The sequence below is a fragment of the Protopterus annectens genome, chromosome 2.part1 (genome assembly GCF_019279795.1).
Source record: "Protopterus annectens isolate FY-2018-M chromosome 2.part1, PAN1.0, whole genome shotgun sequence".
Classification (NCBI taxonomy): domain Eukaryota; kingdom Metazoa; phylum Chordata; order Ceratodontiformes; family Protopteridae; genus Protopterus; species Protopterus annectens.
Window position 1 is genome coordinate 1,800,105,466 of NC_056729.1, and position 18,093 is coordinate 1,800,123,558.

An 18,093-nucleotide genomic window follows, 5' to 3' on the forward strand; every position below is an offset into this window, starting at 1 on the left:
AATAATACATTTTTTACACGATTTCTGAGTTGCTTGTAACCTAGGAGAAAGGTGGGAGTTTTAGTGGTTTGCCATTTTTTCCATAGGGCATCTCTTTCATACATCAAAGCATGAGTAGCTTTGGAGAGCCAGGGTGCAAAATTAGATTTGGTTCTGATTTTGTGAGTTGGGGCAAGAGAGTTTAGGACATCAAGGAAATTGTAGTTGAATTTAGTAACAGCATTATTGAGTGGGAGAGTTTTTAGGAAATACCAGTTGATGGCAGAGAGTCTATAGTTAAAAGTTTCAGAGGAAAAGTTAGTTTCCAACAGTCTCTGTAGAGATGGAGCTTAGAGAGATGAGGAGAGTGCCTTAAGATAGAGATGGGTGAATGGTCACTAATAGAGTCATGGAAGGTGGAAGGGTTACAGTAGTTGTTAGGAGAGTTGATCAGTATCCAGTCAATTGTGGAACCAGTAGAGTTTTTACTGTAGTGGGTAGGGGTAGTGATCAGTTGTGAGAATCCATACAGGTTTATGAAATGTTGGGGTGAGTGACCAATAAGGGAGTTCCAATGTATATTAACATCTCCAAAAATGATGGTTTCATAGGGGATGGATGTGTTTATCCTGGAGAGTATATGTTTAAGGATAGGGATGTTTTTACCTGGGGGGATATAGATAGCGGCAATAGCAATCTTCCTATAGTTATTGATGTGGCAGTCTAGGAGCAGTAGTTCAGCAGGGGAGAAACTAGGCATGGTAATGTCTATAGTTAGCATCAGTGAGACAGAGTACAAGATAGCCACCCCACCGCCTTTTTTGGGTGTCCTATCAGACCTATCGATATTGTATTGAGGTGGCAGAAATTCAGAGGAATTGATGTATTTTGGAAGCAGCTACTTTGACTTCTGTCCACATATTCTCCAAGTATTATAACTTAGGAGCTGCTTTCAGGGCAAATTGTGCCTTGTCCATCCATCAGGGACAGACTTCACCTGGCCCAGCTTCTTTCCAACCTCCCAACTCTTTAGCTTTAAGAAATTTTTCAAGAGTTACTAGCAGAACAGTGAACTAAGACGAAAGTAGTATAATTGTGTTAATACTTGCCATAAATTTAGGTGTTTAAGTAGCTTCACTGTTATAGTTACAGTACCCATCCTCCTCCTCCCCACTTGCTTTCTCCCTTCTCATACTTTTAGGTTTTTACCCTTTTTCACTCTTGTGGTCTGGGAACATACCTAAGGAGGACATGCTCTTGGATACACAGGATAGAATGAGACTGTGGGCACGGGCAGGAAAGACCTAATCATGGTGCCAGATGATGCCCCATTAGTGCCAATGTCCTGACATCAGATTGGAGGGTGTCCTCCGGGCTGTGGGGGGAGGGGAGGTGCGAGTGTGTGGTATTCAGCCTGGCCTCCGGCTTCTGTAAGACAGTCATTCCCAAGAGTTATTACTGAAGCATTAAATCTACTTGAACACATATGTTAATTGTACCTAGTACAACTGTACTTTCTGTTGCAACTTTGCTTGCAGTTCTTTATGTATTCTGCATTTGGTTGATTCTGAGCAAGCATTTCAGATTCATACAGCAGTCCTCCTTGCACGTGGAGCCCTGTTTAGGCTGGGTTCAAAATGTCATGAACACTAGTGTGTTCATGCATCTTTTCCTTCAGTCAGGGATGACAGTGAGGAAAGGGGAGTATGCACTTGCCTCAGTGTCATGCCATTGTTAAGGAGCCATGTGAGAGGGACCAAGAAGTTTATGTCTGTGTTAACCCAAGGGAGGGAGCTTTAAAAAAAACACGATGTGGTAAGTGCTTTTGTATCTGTTATTTAAAAACAAATTTCTTTTATGTTCAGTTTCTCTGTGTAAAGCAGTTGGCAAAGTGATGTTCAGGAGAAATGAGCTCAGGAGTAAATCTATCTAGCAAATTTTATTTACATTTGGGCTAGTGCAATGACTTATTTGGTGCTCATTTTGTCACTTTTAAGTTTTTATTTTCGGTTCTTGCCAAGATTTTTTATTTTTTTTTGCTACTGTATTTGTCTGTGTTGTAGGTTGGAACTAGAAGCTAAATTTAGTTATGATGTTTAGCACAGGTTTTAGTTTAAAATGTATTTGATTAGGTAATTGTGCTATAATGATATTTGTATTATACTACTGAGGTTTCTGTTTTGCTTTATAGTAACGAGGGATTCTGGGTTGGAAAAGGATCACTGCGGAGTTGGCGGCAGCTTGCACTAGACCAGATGGATGAGCAAGAAGAAGATTCAGAGCCCAGTAACGGCCAGTCAAATGGGGAGGAGCATGTGGTGTTACCAAAAGAAGGTTGCTTATGACGCAGTATTTATTTTTGTAGCTTCATGTTAAAACTCTGAGACCTGCAAGTGAGAGAATATAACTGCAGACAGCTGTAAATGTATTGAATATCAAATCTTGCTGTAATACTGTTTTAAAAGGTTTATGGAAGTGGGTTTTCCCCACTTCTCCATACCTCCGTCCTGTCACTGTGGACGGTGTCCTGCACATCCCTGCTAGTTATATATACTAACTGTGAGATTACTTTACCTTGTAGTAAAGAGAAAACTCAAAAGTATGTCATTCTCAACCTTAATATGTATACCTTACCTTTCACATTAATGGTCATGGTTTTTGGGCTCACATTTATAAGTTTTACATATTTAAGGTGGTGCCCATTTATTGTACTTTAACTGGATAGTTACTACTAAACCTATGCCTTCTGCAAAGGAGATACAGGCTGGTATAGAAAGGGATTACTGGAAATATTCTGCTAGGACTATAGAAACTCCTCTGACCTTCAGTTTGTCGATGACGGGGGATCAAAAGCTATGTGTGGAGATATGAGTTGCCATGGAATTAATGGTGCCAAATGTTAGAGCAGTGTGAATATACATCGGTGTATAAAATAGTTGAGAGGAAGGTGATAACTGATATTAATCTAAATGGTGCTGTAAATTTGTCATAAATGTGTTGCTTTCGAAATTGCTGAAGGTGCTGTTAATCTGTATACAAGTGTTAACAATAGAATGTAACTTGGATATTGTGTTAAGTAATTCAGAATTTACTGGAGCATAAGTGGGTGTGGCTGGTTTGTGTCAGAAGAATAACTTCTGGGATGGAGCCTGAAAGGAAGCAAATAGGTTGGATGCCAGAACTGATAGAAAGTTTAAAATTCTTGGAATGTTAAGAAAGCTTGCTGAGTGACACTGCAGTTTGCAGTTGTCAGGTGGAGGAAGACTTGTCTGAGGTACGTTTAGAGTCTGGAAACTCTTATGGCCTTCTTTTAGGTCTGAAATAAGATTATCATGTGCTGGTCTGTAATTGTAAAAATGTTAATATTAATTGAGTATGAGAGCCTTAAGGCAGTTACATATGCAATTTAGATAAGTAGCTGGATTGTTAGGCCCTCTGTTTCTTTCATTTGAAGAAACTGGTGGCTCAGTTTCTGTTATATTAAAAGATGATTATAAAAGTCATGGCATCATGGCTAAAAAGTTAAAAGCACACTTTTATTTTTTAAACATCTTTGTTAAATTAGTATTTGTGACACAGGCAAAATTACATTTATGTAAAAGTAATCAAACAAGTTCAGATTTACCAACGTACACCGCATGTATTTTCTATATCATATAATCAAAGCAACATTACATAAATTGTTCAGTTTCTGCCTTCCATTAAACCTTACTCCTCCTGCGACATTTTCTTCATAATTTCCATTTTTATGTAAATTACTCATACCATTTTCTAAAGTTCCCACTTCCTGTTCTTTTATCTCTGTTATATTATTCACTACTACAAGTGTAGTTGTTTTAGACTTTGATTCCTGTTTTCTAGTAATTGCTTTTATGGCAGCCACCAGAATTAAACTTAACAAGGCCTTACTATGTCTAGGCAATTTAGATCATGTGTCCCAGCTCAAATTGTTCACCCAGTATTCCCAGCAGACTAGTCTGTAGGGATTTTTTTAAATCTGTCAGCTCAGAACACTCTGGGAACAAATGCTCCCGGATATCTCTTTCTTCCCCATTAAACCTCCAACATTTGCTATCTATGTGAGGAAAAAAATTCTTGGGAGTCTGCTTGGGGTATAAAAGTATTCATGCAAACACTTCTAGGCAAAATCCTAAATCTTCGGGATTTTGTTGGATATTTGGGAGACATGCAAATATCCTGCCATTGCTTCTGTATGCATTGTTTATCTAATCTGTCATACCAATCTTTCCTAAACTCCACTGATTCCTCTAGCTATTGTGAAATATTTTATATGTCCTGCTAATTATCCCATTTTTAATAACAGCTTCTGTTCTAGATTCAATGAAAAAACTCAACCAGTGCAGCCCTTTCTTTTAGGATTTCCCTTTCCATTTCTCTTTGAACTCTTAGCCATCCCTGATAGGGAAGGCTAGTTTTTGCCTGCAAACCAAATGTCTTCTTGGCCCCTTCCCATTCTGTTACCTTTCCTGCTCTATTTGTTCCCAGTACTTTGATTCCTTTATCTGCTTCCTCCAGTAAATTCCAGTCTCTTCTTGCCTTTTCTATTGCAGTCATCCCTATCAGCAGAATTTCCTTTCCTGTGTTGGCTTAGTTCTTCACAGGCAATTACTAGGCTATTGGCCCTAGAGCCTATATAAGCCTAGCCAAACAAGTACCCTGGCTTTTGCCACCCAAGAAAATTATTTTCATGTGCCCCTTTCAAGCAGAGCCACAGAAGTGATCCCCAGGGTGAATTTCCTATCTCCCATCTTTGTATACTTTTTGCTACTTCATGAATATAATATTCTTTATTATGACCATTATTCTCATTAGGGATCCATACCCTCAAATCCACTCTTTCCTTATTTCTTGATTTACCCCCTTGTTTCATCATCACCCCTTTCCACGTTGAATTGCAGCTTTCTGATTGTGTTATATATCAGAGCCTTAAAGGAAAATGCCACCCTAGAACTAAAAATATCTGGGGGGGGTTTTCCCACTCCATCTTTGTTTCATGACCCGTTTTAACACCTCAAAATCACTCTTAAGTGCTTTATTTGTGATTTTAGCCTGTTTTCCACAACATGCCTACTAATGGGGCTTGATGTGTCAACATGATCTTGTTCTCCTTCAGCCCTTTCTCTTTCCCATAATGCTTTGTATGACTCATGCCAAAGATAAGGAAGTAACTTTGAATTCCCATGCCATTGGCATATAATGGGATTTGAGTGAGCCACTGTTATTTTCTTTACCTTCTGTAAAAGGACTGCTTCTTTTCTGTTTCTAATCACCCTCATTTATGTTTTGCTCAGACCTTGCTTTACACTGTACTTAGATATTATCCAGCTGCGGACAGAAAAATAACTAAATTGCAGGCCTAGGCCTTTAAGGGTTTTCTTTTGTAGTCTAAGAGGAATTGATTCTGCAAGGGTCTCTCAGTGCAGTGACAGTTTTAACACCTCTGCAGTAGTGTGGGGGAAGGGGACTCTCAATTCCTCTTGAACTACAAAAGAAAACACTGAACAATGGCCTACAATGTAGTTACTTTTCTGGCAGTAGCTGGATAACTTCAAAGTATAGCTTTACTGGAAAGGCTCACTCAGATTCTGCTACAGTTTGCTGTGAGGGAAAGGTTAGTTTGCTTTTATTTGTTGTATTTTGTATTACTTTATTGCCTTTTTCTATTTTGTATACTGTTATTTGTTTTCTTTACATTGTGTTTTACTTGTATTCTGCTTTTAACTGCATATCACAACTTGAAAAGAGACCAGAGCTGTGTCTGTTGAGTCAAACAGAAATTTTCCCACCTGGTTACTGTTGTGTTTTTAAACACCACTGTCTTTCTAGTTGCCTGCCCCTCATGTTCATTTGACCATATATCTCATTTCCTCTCTGCTTTTACTGGTTGGTGTGAGTTAGCACAACATTATCATTTGGGAAATCACTCCCCTTCAACTGTTTAAATTTATTGGCCATCTTACTGTATTCCATAGTACCAGAATACAGAAGTGACCACCCCCTTTCAATCTGTCTTGCTGTTTTAAAATAGTGACTCTCCACTAAAGCTTAACTTTTTAGACAGGTAAAACTAAGTTACCTACTTTCACATCTAACTCCTTTAGTGCACACTGCAGTGTTTAGGATAAACTATTTTTTTCATCTTACCTTTAAGCATCTATTGCAAAGACCACCAGTTACTGGAGATCCCACATTCTGCCTCTCAGTAGTCATCTTGGGATCAGTGCTTCTTTTTTCTCCTGGTGAGAGAAGGAGTGCAGTTATATTATTTCCTGGAGACTGCTGATCACCAGAAAGCTTAATAACTGCTTTATATGTGACAGCTTGGAATCTGTGCTTATATTCTGATCCTGGTGAGAGTAGGGGCATAGTGGATTGATTCCCGACTCTTTCTGATTGGAGAGTGAGTGTCTGTGCTTAACGTACCTGATTGGTCTGGCTGCTATTCGAGGCATCTACCAGAAAAAGGCTACAAGCCTACAGAGACCCTTGCATCATCTGGGACAAGACTGTGGATCACCAAACAAGTCGTGGCCTGCTTCTCTTCTTGGGATTAGTGCTAACATTTTGCTTCTGGTGAGAGAAGAAGCAAAGGAGTATTCTATCCCAACAGAATGAAGCTGTGTTGAGACCAGCGTTAGTAGTAGCCAGGCAGTAGCCATTCATGCGACTCCCCTCTTTTTATCATTCTTGACAAGATAAATTTTTATAGGTTCTTAGGTTAGGCTGTCTGCCCGAGGGCATTTATAAGCCTAGCCAGAGTTTGTCAGTTTTCGCCGCCCCATTGATTAATTAAATGAGCCTCTGTCATGAAGAGCCAATGAAGTGATCCCAGAGGTGTATTTTCTGTTACCCATCAAGGTTTCTCTTGAAGAGTGTTAGTTAGGGGCTCTGCATAATGTAGTTAGGAATTTTGTTCCAAAGCATGGGGAGTCTCTATGACAGGAATCTATCCCTTCAGCATGTTCTATTTGTTGTTGTGGCGAGGTTTAGCTCACTAGAGCTAGTGGCTCACAGTGACTTGGATTTCTTTAGGTGGAGCATGTCCATCAATTCTGAGATGGACATAGCTTTGTAAGTCAGGCAGAGATCACATCTGAGTAAGCGATATGCCACTGAGTACAGCAGGAGTTTTTCCAGTCGGGCTGCATAGGACATATGTTTGAGGCCATTATTCCACTTGGTGAGGTACTTTTGTGGTCTTTCCAGCTGTTGGAAGTGTCTTATGAGGTACATCCCAAATGGGGCATTGTACTCTATGATGGGTCTAATGAGTGATGAGTAGAGGGGCACTATAACCTCTTTATTTCTAGATGCGAACCCTTTAGTAATTAGATGGGCTACATAGAAGGATTTCCTAACTACTTTGGCAATTGTCAAAGGAGAGATTACTATCTACATGGGTCCCCAGATCTCTTATTACCTCTTCTGTATTAAGGGGGCTGCCACCTATATGGTAATTCATAGGTGTTTTGTTTTTCCCCCAAACGGGATGACTATGCATTTTTTGGCATTTAGCTTGAGACCATGACTTTGACACCAGGTGTCCGTCTCAGTAAGGCCCTTTTGGAGAATGTCCGTGTCAGCCGGAGAGTCAATTATGGCTCCCAGTTTGCAGTCATCAGCGAACTTGGTTAGCCATAGTCCCTCCTGTGTTTGCCTGTACATCTGAGAAGTATATACTGAACAGTAGAGGTCCTAGGACTGAGCCTTGTGGGACACCACTTGTGACTGGTTTAGAGTCGGACCTGGAGCCCGCTATTCTTACCGTGTGAGTTCAGTCTTTAAGCCAGTTGGCAACCCATCTTTTGATGTAGGGGTTTATGTTCAGGCTGGTGAGTTTTTCTATAATTCCTGAGTGGGGAATGGCTTCAAAAGCCTTGCCGAGGTCAAGGTAGGCTGTGTGAACCACCTTCCCCTCGTCTATGGCCTTCTTTATTTTTCAATGAGTACTGCTTGATTGCTTTCTAACTTCAGAATATTTGCCTAAATACTTCATCCTTAAATTTTCAGGGTCTACGTATTAGTTTCCCCCTCAAGTGTTTCCAGTGCTCTGTATAGACTTGGACACTTTGAGTGACATATTTCCTGTAAAAGGAATATATAAGGAAACAGCTCCAGTACTTGGTAATCATGACCATCCTTCCTGGCATGTCTAAAGGTCTGTTCCTTGCGCTTTCTCCTATTAACTTGGGCATTCTGAGGCAGTGTAGCAACTGCTTTATGCACACAGACAACCCTCTCCTCTTACCTCCCAACACTCAGACTTGTGAGAGATGCACTTGTATATCCAAATTGGAAGCCATGCACTCTCAAGCCAAGACCGGAATAGCTGGTCAAGAGGAGAAGGTCAACACCTGCACCACACCACATGAAAACACATAGCCCTCCAGAACACCCACCATCACAGTTCTCACATAAAAACACAAACCCCACACCCCCCACCTTTACGGATGTTCTCAATAGAAATCTACCCAAACAGTAGAGACCTCCAAGGCAAAAATGCACTCGACCACCACAACATAACACAAACCACAAGACACATAGCTGACCTACACAGTGTGCCCCTCAACCTAAGGCAAAACAGCTTGCTCAGTACACTAATCATAGGTGACTCGATAGTGAGGCACACTGATGTCCTACTCACTATGACCCAATCCTCCAAAGGCAGACGACCTGTCTGGTGGACCCCAGCCATAAACAAACTATACAATAGAAGGAGGAAGCTACTACATGATAGAGCAAAATCCCAAAAAGGGAAGGCATCTCTATCAGTATTAGCAAAAAACTAAGGGCACTCATAAAATCGTCAAAGGCCAGCTTCGAGAGAAAAATTTCACAGGACACTAAAGATAATCACAAGGCTTTCTTTAGTTATGTTAGGAACCTGGGTGGGAATTCACAGATATGCTCAGAATTAGTCCAAAATGACAAAAAATACACTGATCCCACAGACATTGCCAACATCCTAGCTGACAGGTTCAGCGCAAACTTCTCCCACCAAAAGGGCAAATATCTATCCCAGCAGAGTGCTCAGATGCTCAGGTGGGAGCCGCTCTCTCCAAAACAAAAACACAGCATCAATGGGACCAGACGGTGTCCCAGGCTGCGCCCTACATGAACTCCAAGAAGAGCTAAACCCAAACATAAAACTACTGTTCAGTCTCAGCCTTACTACAGGATATGTACCCAAAGAGTGGCGTACAGCAACAGTGGTCCCTCTCCACAAAGGTGGTGCCTCAACGGACCCTGGAAACTATCGCCCCATAAGCCTGACTAGCTTGGTCTGCAAAGCTATGGAAAGGATCATTATGGACCTCATAAATAAAGATATTGGGGACCTACAGACACTGGATCCTACCCAGTTTGGCTTTGTTAAGGGCAGATCCTGCCTCTTAAACCTGGTTGACTTCTTTGAAACAGTCACCAAGGCCATTGTGAAGGGAAGGTGGTCCACACATCCTATCTGGACCTCGCAAAAGCCTTGATACAATACCCCACTCGGCATTATAGATAAGCTCACCAGCTTAAATATAAACCCTATGTCACTAGATGGGTTGCAAACTGGCTCAAGGACAGAACCCACATGGTTAGAATTGCTGGAGCCATGTCAGACTCCAAACCAGTTACAAGTGGCGTCCCACAAGGCTCAGTCCTGGGACCTCTCTTGTTTGGTATATATTTCTCGGAGGTACAGGCCAACACGGAAGGACTGTGGCTGACCAAGTTCGCAGATGACTGCAAACTGGGTGCCATAATCGACTCTCCAGCCGACACACACATCCTCCAAAAGGGCCTCATAGAAACAGACAACTGGTGCCAGAGCCATGGCCTCAAGCTAAATGCCAAAAAGTGTATAGTCATCCCCTTTGGCAAAAACAAAGTGCCCACAAATTACCACATAGGTGGTAATCCATTAAGTACAGAAGAAGTCATTAGGGACCTGGGGACCCAAGTTGATAGCAATCTCTCATTTGACAACAACGTGGCCAAAGTGGTTAGAAAAACATTTTATATAGCCCACCTAATCATGAAGGGATTCATATCTAGATTAGTGGAGGTCATTGTGCCTCTTTACTCATCCCTCATCAGGCCCATAATCGAGTACAATGCCCCTTTTGGGATGTACCTTACCAAACACCTGCAGCAACTGGAAAGACCCCAAAAGTACCTCACCAAGAGGATCAAAGGGCTCAAACAGATGCCATATGCTGCCCGGTTAAAGAAACTCCAGCTCTACTCAGTGGCATACCGACTGCTCAGAGGTGACCTGTGCCTGACGTATAAGGCCATGTCCAACCCGGAATTAAGGGACATGCTGCACCTCAAAAAATCCAAATCCCATCGAGCTACACGAGAGACTTGAACCTCAGCACTGAAATAAATAGGACATGCTGGAGGGACAGATTCATAACCCAGAGGCTCCCTTCACTATGGAATAAAATCCCAGTCCAGGTTAGGCAGAGTCCCTCATTGACTCTCTTCAAGAGGAATCTTGATGAGTGGATGGGAGATCACAGGTTTACCCCGGGTATCACTTCTGTGTCACTGTTAGACAGAGGCACAATATACTAACCTCGAAAAAGGGCATAGCAAAATTAATTTAAAATGGGTGGCGAAAGCCAAACATACTCTGGCTAGGCTTATAAATGCCCTAGGGCAGATAGCCTAGTATGAACCTATGAACCTATGAACCTATGTTGAATAAGGAGAAGATAACAGTCAGCTGTCTATCAGATGCCAGAATCCAACACATCACACGCACTCAGGCCACTCCACAGCAAGTACAAGCATGACTCTGTCACTGTCCATGTGGGTGTGAATGACCTGAGGATGCACCTCCCTGAACTACATGAAAAGAGACATGGAGGAGCTCTCTGATTATGTGGCCCAGGCAGGTATGACCCTAGCCCTGAGCAGCATCCTACTGTCGCCCAGAATGATATCGCAGTACAAGCAGAAAATGATTGACTTCAACAATTGGCTAAGTTTCTGGTGTCATTCTAAGGGGATCCAGTGTCTGCTTGGGATGGCATGATTGACAGACCTTGATGCTTTGCCAGAGATGGTCTACATCTGTCACCCCTGGGTTTCCGAACACTGGGTAAGGCTCTTGCCACCCCTATAGTGCTTTTTTAGGCGATGTTCCAAAAACCAAATTACCACTGTAACAGCTATAAATAAATGCAATCTGAGAGTCATACTTCTCAATATTAAAATTCTAAATCTCAATATGCACTTGCTCGAAGCAATCTTCAAATGGAGAACATCGACATTTGTGCTGTAACAGAGACCTGGTTTAAAGCAACAGAAAGCACCCCTGTGCTACCAGGCTATAACTCATTCCACATCTTTCAGTCCCAGAACATGGACCGAAGCTCCAGACGCAGTGGTGTCTCCATATTCATAAAGGATATGCACAGCTATAGACTAGTAGCCCAGCATATCACATCTAAGATACTTCAGGTACAAAATAACATTGGGAAAGACAGCGGGTAAGGTCGTTTATTTATTTATTTATCATTTCTTAACCGGGAAAGTCCGACTTGGAACAAAGCCAATTTTTAGCAGAGGCCAGGTGTATGTCTTTGTAACGTGGGCGGAAACCCACACAAACACAGGGAGGACATGCAGACTCCACACAGAAGGCACTCCAGCCGAGAATTGAACCGGAGAACCTTTTGCTGTGAGGCCACAACACTACCGCTGAACCACTGTAGTCGTAGCCTGCTATAGGTCCCCAACCATTTCCACGTGCCTAAGCACCGTGGAAACTATTAAGGTCCAACCCAACAGTCTCATACTAGGTGACTTCAACTACTCCTCCTCCTCCAACTGGGAAAACTACTTATGCACCAATAGACTGGCCCACCGCTTCCTGGAATTCATCATTTCCAGTGCCCTGGACCAGCTAATTCTTACCCCACTACAGGAAGCAACATCCTTGACCTGGTTATTACTAACATGGGCAACTGTTGCTCCACACCAGTAGTCAATTCCTCTCTGGTTAGATAAGACCAGAAACGAATCCCCATGGAAATCCACATCTCACCCACAACCCCCGCAAAGGTAGCCACCATGAAAAGCTTCTCCAAAGCTGACTTTGGGCTCTTAAAAACAGAGGTGGCTAACTTCACAGCACCCAACCCATGTCAATGGAAACTAGATGCATGACTGCCAAATCATACACCAATGCACTGTAGGAACATGTACATAATTGCATGGAACTAGCCATACCCACAGAACCAAGACGCTGTCCTCCAAAAAAAAGGAAACCAATCTGCTGGCCCCCTGCCATTAAAGTGCATAAAAAGGTGAAGTCTCAAGACTGGAAAAACTCCCTTATTTGCCTCAACAAATAGATGAGATCCCTCATCAAAACCTCTAAAGCCATTTATGAAGGCAGAATTGCAACAGACACTAAAAACAACCATAAAGCCTTCTATAGTTATGTCAAGAATCTCCATGGCAATACCCAGGTTTGCTGTGAGTTACTGTTCAATGGTACTGCCTATACTGAGCCAACAGATGTTGCCAACATATTGGCCGAAAGATTTAGTGCCAGTTTTACCCCTCCCCCCAAAGGACCAATCACAATACCAGAGGAATGCCAGGCACCCAGCATTACTGCAGCACAGATTAAAGCTGCATTGTCCAAGGCCAAGAATACAGCTTCCATGGGATGCGACAATATCCCTGGATGTGTTCTACATGAACTACAAAGTGAACTCGTACCACATCTATATGCCCTGTTCAATCACAGCCTCACCTCAGGCTTTGTCCCTACCGAATGGCGCACTGCTACAGTCATCCCTCTCCATAAAGAGGGAGCGAATACAGACCCTGGGAATTATTGCCCCATTAGCCTGACTAGTCTGATATGTAAGGCTATGGAACACATCATCATGGACCTAATTAACAAGGCTATAGGGAATCTCCAAACAATAGATCCCACACAACTTAATTTTGTGAAAGGTAGATCATGCCTGTTCAACCCGGTTGACTTCTTTGACTCAGTCACCAGAGCTGTGTATGAGGGCAAGGCAGTTCATACAGCCTACCTCGATCTGGCCAAGGCCTTTGATACCATTCCCCACTCTGAAATTATTGATTAACTCACCAAACTAGGCATCAACCCCTATATCACTAGGTGAGTTGCAAATTGGCTCACAGATAGAACCCACAGTGTGAAAGTAGCAGACTCCAAGTCAGACTGCCTACCAGTCACGAGTGGAGTCCCATAGGGAGTCCTCTCCTGTTTGGCATCTACTTCTCAGAATTCCAGGCCAAAACGGGGAGGGACTCTGTCTGACCAAGTTCACAGATGACTGCAAGCTATTATTAACTCCCCAAGTGATGTAGACATCCTACAGAAAGGCCTTACTGAGACCGATGAATGGTGTTGAAACCATGGCCTTAAGCTTAATGCCAAAAAACGCATAGTCATCCCCTTTGGGAAAAACTCAATTCCCACTAATTACCACATCGATGGGAGCCCACTGAACACTGAAGGTGTTATAAGAGATCTGGGGACACAGGTTGACAGCAGCCTCTCCTTCGACCACCACATTGCCACTGTGGTCAGAAAGTCCTATGTGGCACATCTCATTACCAAGGGTTTTGCTTCCAGGAAGAAAGAGGTCATCATCTCTCTCTACTCTTCCCTCATAAGGCCAGTCATCGAGTATAATGCCCCATTTGGCATGTACACATGCAACAGCTGGAAAGGCCAGAAAAGTACCTCATGAAGAGGATCCTTAGCCTTAAACACATCCTACACGGGCAGACTCAAAAAAGCTACAGCTATTCTTTGTCTCGTATCGTCTACTAAGAGGGGATCTCTGCTTGACTTACAAAGCCACGTCTGACCCAGCTCTGTTAGAAATGCTACTTCTAAAGAAACCTAATCCCTCCCCACCACACACTCCAGAAACCTCAACCTCATTACCACAATCAACAGAACATGCTGGAGGGACAGGTTCATAACCCAGAGACTTCCCATGCTCTGGAATAGACTTTCCATAGATGTCAAAAAGAGCACCTCACTGGCCCTCTTTAAGAGAAATCTTGATGAGTGGATGGGAAATAGAAAGTTCACCCCGGGGATCACTCCAATGGCTGTACTTGACAGAGGCACTGGGAACTAAAGTTAGGCAGCACGATGCCAGGGCACTTCTATGGGCTGGTCTTGTAAAGGCTCCAGGGCCATTAGCCTAGTACTCAACTACATGAACATATGAACCTATAAAACAAGGTCTGAGCCAAACATAAATGAGTGATTAGAGACAGAAAAGAAGCAGTCCTTTTGCAGAAGGTAAAGAAAATAACAGTGACCCTCACAAATCCCATTATTTGTCAGTGGCATGGGAATTCAAAGTCACTTCCTTATGTCTGGCATGAGTCATGCAAAGCATTATAGGAATGAGAAAAGGTTGAGGGAGAACAAGATCATGTTGATATGTCAAGCCCCATTGGTAGCCATGTTGTGGAAAACAAGCTAAAATTACAAATAAAGCACTTTGAGTCTGAGGTGTTAAAATAGTCAGGAAACAAAGATAGAGTGAATAGTTCTAGGTTGGAGTTTTCCTTTAACTGTATAGCCCTATAATATCCTTTCAAATTAGGTAATCCTAAACCTGCTTGTTCTGTTAGGAGAATCAGCTTATCCCAATTGACTTCTGCCCTCTTCCCTTCCTATATAAAATCCTTCACCTTTATTAATTACTATCCACAATGTCTCCTATAGTTCATTAAAAAAAAGCCTCACCTATATATAAAACTAAGGGGACTAAAACACTTACTACTTGAATCTTGCTGTTCATATCTATCAGTAGGCAAGAGCTTCCAGTTTCTCAACTTTGGTTTAGAGTCTTCCCACATACCCTTAGCTGCCATAACAGAATCAATTTTAATCCATATTCCTAAGTACATAATTGTATCATGCCCTCATAAATATGGGTATTGCTGAACCATTCATGTGTGAGCATGTAGTTTACGGCAATAGCCATTATTTTTTCTTTGTTCATTTTATATCCAGAGGAAAAAAACTTCCTCAGAATATTCCACAACACTGAGATGTCCTTTTCTGGTTCCATCAGATACAAAATAGTAATAAAGCCAACTTTTCTTGAACACTGTACCAATTCTGTCCTTGAATTTCTGAGTCCCTTGTTTTCTTTGCCAGTGGTTCTGAATATAAGTGGGATAGTAAAAGGCAAAGAGGACCCCCCGCCTTTCCACTTTGCTTTTTCCCTCAGATCCCTCATATTTCCTTGTAATTAACCTTATTGTTGCATCAGGAGATGTAAATGCTTCCATTGCCCTACTCATAAAATCCCAGATTACTCTCTGAAATACTTTCTCTTCATCAGGACCCACCAACGATAGCAGTATTTTCTTACATTCAGCTTCCCTTGGGTCATCATTGTTCTGTTAATGTTGGCAAATGGTTGCCTCACCTCCACAAATCCACATTGAACCATATGTATCAATTTTGGTATCATGTTTGCTTTTCTTTTAGCCATCATAGAAATAAACACTTTATAATCATGGTTTAACATTGAATTGGGGCTGTATGAAGCTGGCTCTGATGGGTCTTTGCCATCTTTAGGTATTACAGCCACCACCAATTTTTTCCAAGATGTTGGTGCCTCCTCTCCTTGTAAAATATAATTAAACAAAACCTTCCAGATGTTTTAACACTTTCATCCATCCTGGCTTCCAAATGTCAGCTGGAATACCATCTACTCTTGGAGACATTCTTACATATTGGTTATATATCATCGTTTTTATCTCATTTTTTGCAGTCTTAACTGTTAATTTTTGAGACTTGCCTATGGCTAATCTTGGCATATTTAAGTCTTCCATAAATATTTCCATTTATGCTTTTTCCTTGATTTGCCCTCTTCTCTGCTTTATACAATTTTTCATAACATTTCTGAAATATCTCTAATACATGTACAGGATCTCTGGTTATTTTTCGTTTTATAGGTCCCTAAGTTTGAAAACAACATTTTCTACTTTCTGTTGCCTAACTAGCTGTGCTAGAATTTTTTGTGCTCTGGAGTTGTTAAAAAATAAATCAGTTGCTTAACAGTAATCTTTCTAGATGCATGCATATTGTCCAGGTAGTCCCTTCTTTTCTCTGTAGCATCCTGCAGTTGGGCCTCTTCTTGTTCTTTGAGATTTTCCTTATTCTGTAATATTTTAACCTTTGTCATCCCCTCCAAATAATTCTAATTACTTCTTAACCAGATCTCATTTCTTGTATTTCTACCCTGTTTTAAAACTCCATTTTCATTTTATCCCATTCACTAAATATAACTTATGGAGTATTCTTATCTTCCCTAATAACTCCCGAATAATTTCCACTACCCATTCCTTAAATTCGTCTCTCTTTAGAAGGTAGGTGGGAAAGTGCCAGTGTCTCACCTCTACTTCATTATCCTGCATTTTTATTTTCGTAATTATTGGTATATGATCTTAAATAGTTATTGGATTTGTTATCAATTAAATGCTCATGTTCCTGTGAAGTGTATTTTTTGTATAGTCTCTGCTAGTTAATGTACTTGGAGAATAATAGGTAAGTTCTCTGAGTTCCTACTACTGAATTGACGTCTTCAGTACCATATTTTTTCATAAAGTTTTTCAGAAATCTACCCTCCTTTGTTATATTTTCCCTTCTAGGTCTCCCCAGATACATCCTCATTGTCCCCACTTGTAATTAATATTTACTGATGATAGCTGACTATTTCTTCCAAAAATATAAGCTCCGTAATAGTTTTAGGTGGAATATAAATACATGTCAGTTTAATCCTCATCCCTAGCTAGAAGCCTCTTACTACCACAAATCTGCCATAGTTATCTTTTTCCCTCTTCTGTCACTATTGGAGCTCCTCTAACAATTGATATAAGAACTCTTTTCCTTTGTAATTGATCTTCTGATGAATATCCATCCTTTATCAAATTCACATACCCAGTTCTTTCCAAATGTGTCTGCTGTAGCATTGCAATTTGCACTCTGTATTTCTTAGTGTAATTAAATATTCTTTCTTTTTTGTCTGCATCAGTGAGGCCATTTACATTCCAAGATAATATGGAAAATGTTTCTGTTATGGCAAGACATCATTATTCCCACCTGTTGTATCTGTAGCTTTTTTTAATGCATTTTTCCAGCTTTTGAGATGCATGAACCTACAAATGTTTGGCAGGTTAGTCCTTTTATACAGTATTTTATTATCAGCATTGGAACATTTGTCACATTTTACAAGATTTTTTTTGTTTTAATAAAAACCCTAAAAAAAACACCCAGAAAATCCCCCTATAACCTGTTAACTTAATACAATCACAGCTGTGTACAGCTTTAGACATTGAAGTTTAACCTTCCTAATAGGAACATTTGTCCCAAATAGACAGCTGAAAACAAAGGCCTTAATTAACCTGAAATTGAGGTTATCCATGCTAAAATGCATGTTATTGCCTATGCTTCTAATTACACTTTTCTTTTTTATTTCTTTTCCCCTCCCAGATGTGAAAACTTGCATGCTTTCAGAAAACATTAACATTTATCAGTGAAGAAGCCAGTGTTCTGGCTTTTTAATGCCCTATTATCAGCTTGTATCTATGGAAATGTAAGAGGAAAAATATAGTCTTCTGCTGCTGCAGCCTGAAAGGTAAGCTGAAACATTTGTTGCTAAAGTAAACCTTTTCTTATATACTTGTTTCCAGTTAAAACTTGTTAGTAGATTAAGCCACCAAGTATTCTCCTGTGCAAAAGTAAGAGAAAACAAATCAGGTCTACATATGCCATGATCTATGTACTTTTGCACCCCATTCCCATCTCAACGCAAGATTACAGCCTATTAATTCAAACATGCTTTTTTCTTGCCTTTCTTCTCTTTTTGCATTGCGGTGCCTACATTTCTTAATAGTAAAAAAGAGAGAGAAAAAGAAAAAAAATGGCATCTATTTACATTAGTAACTTAGTCGTGTACAAGAACAACTGAAAATACTGTAAAACATGCAAGTTGTATTGTGAAACATTTCATAGAGATATATCATTAAGAATAGAAATTTTTACTTAGTTGCCCTTTTCTT

At 40.9% G+C, this 18,093-nt stretch overlaps 1 protein-coding gene across 7 annotated transcripts in view; it reads left to right on the top strand.

Moving 5' to 3' along the window:
- The window catches only part of USP48 (ubiquitin specific peptidase 48), a 3,461,715-nt gene that overhangs the window by 1,994,793 nt on the left and 1,448,829 nt on the right, over nucleotides 1-18,093 (top strand). For all 7 annotated transcript variants that reach the window (XM_044063244.1, XM_044063240.1, XM_044063245.1 and 4 more), the window contains one exon: nucleotides 2,171-2,313. In XM_044063244.1, the coding sequence (XP_043919179.1) occupies nucleotides 2,171-2,313 (143 nt within the window). The remainder of the gene's footprint in view (nucleotides 1-2,170; nucleotides 2,314-18,093) is intronic.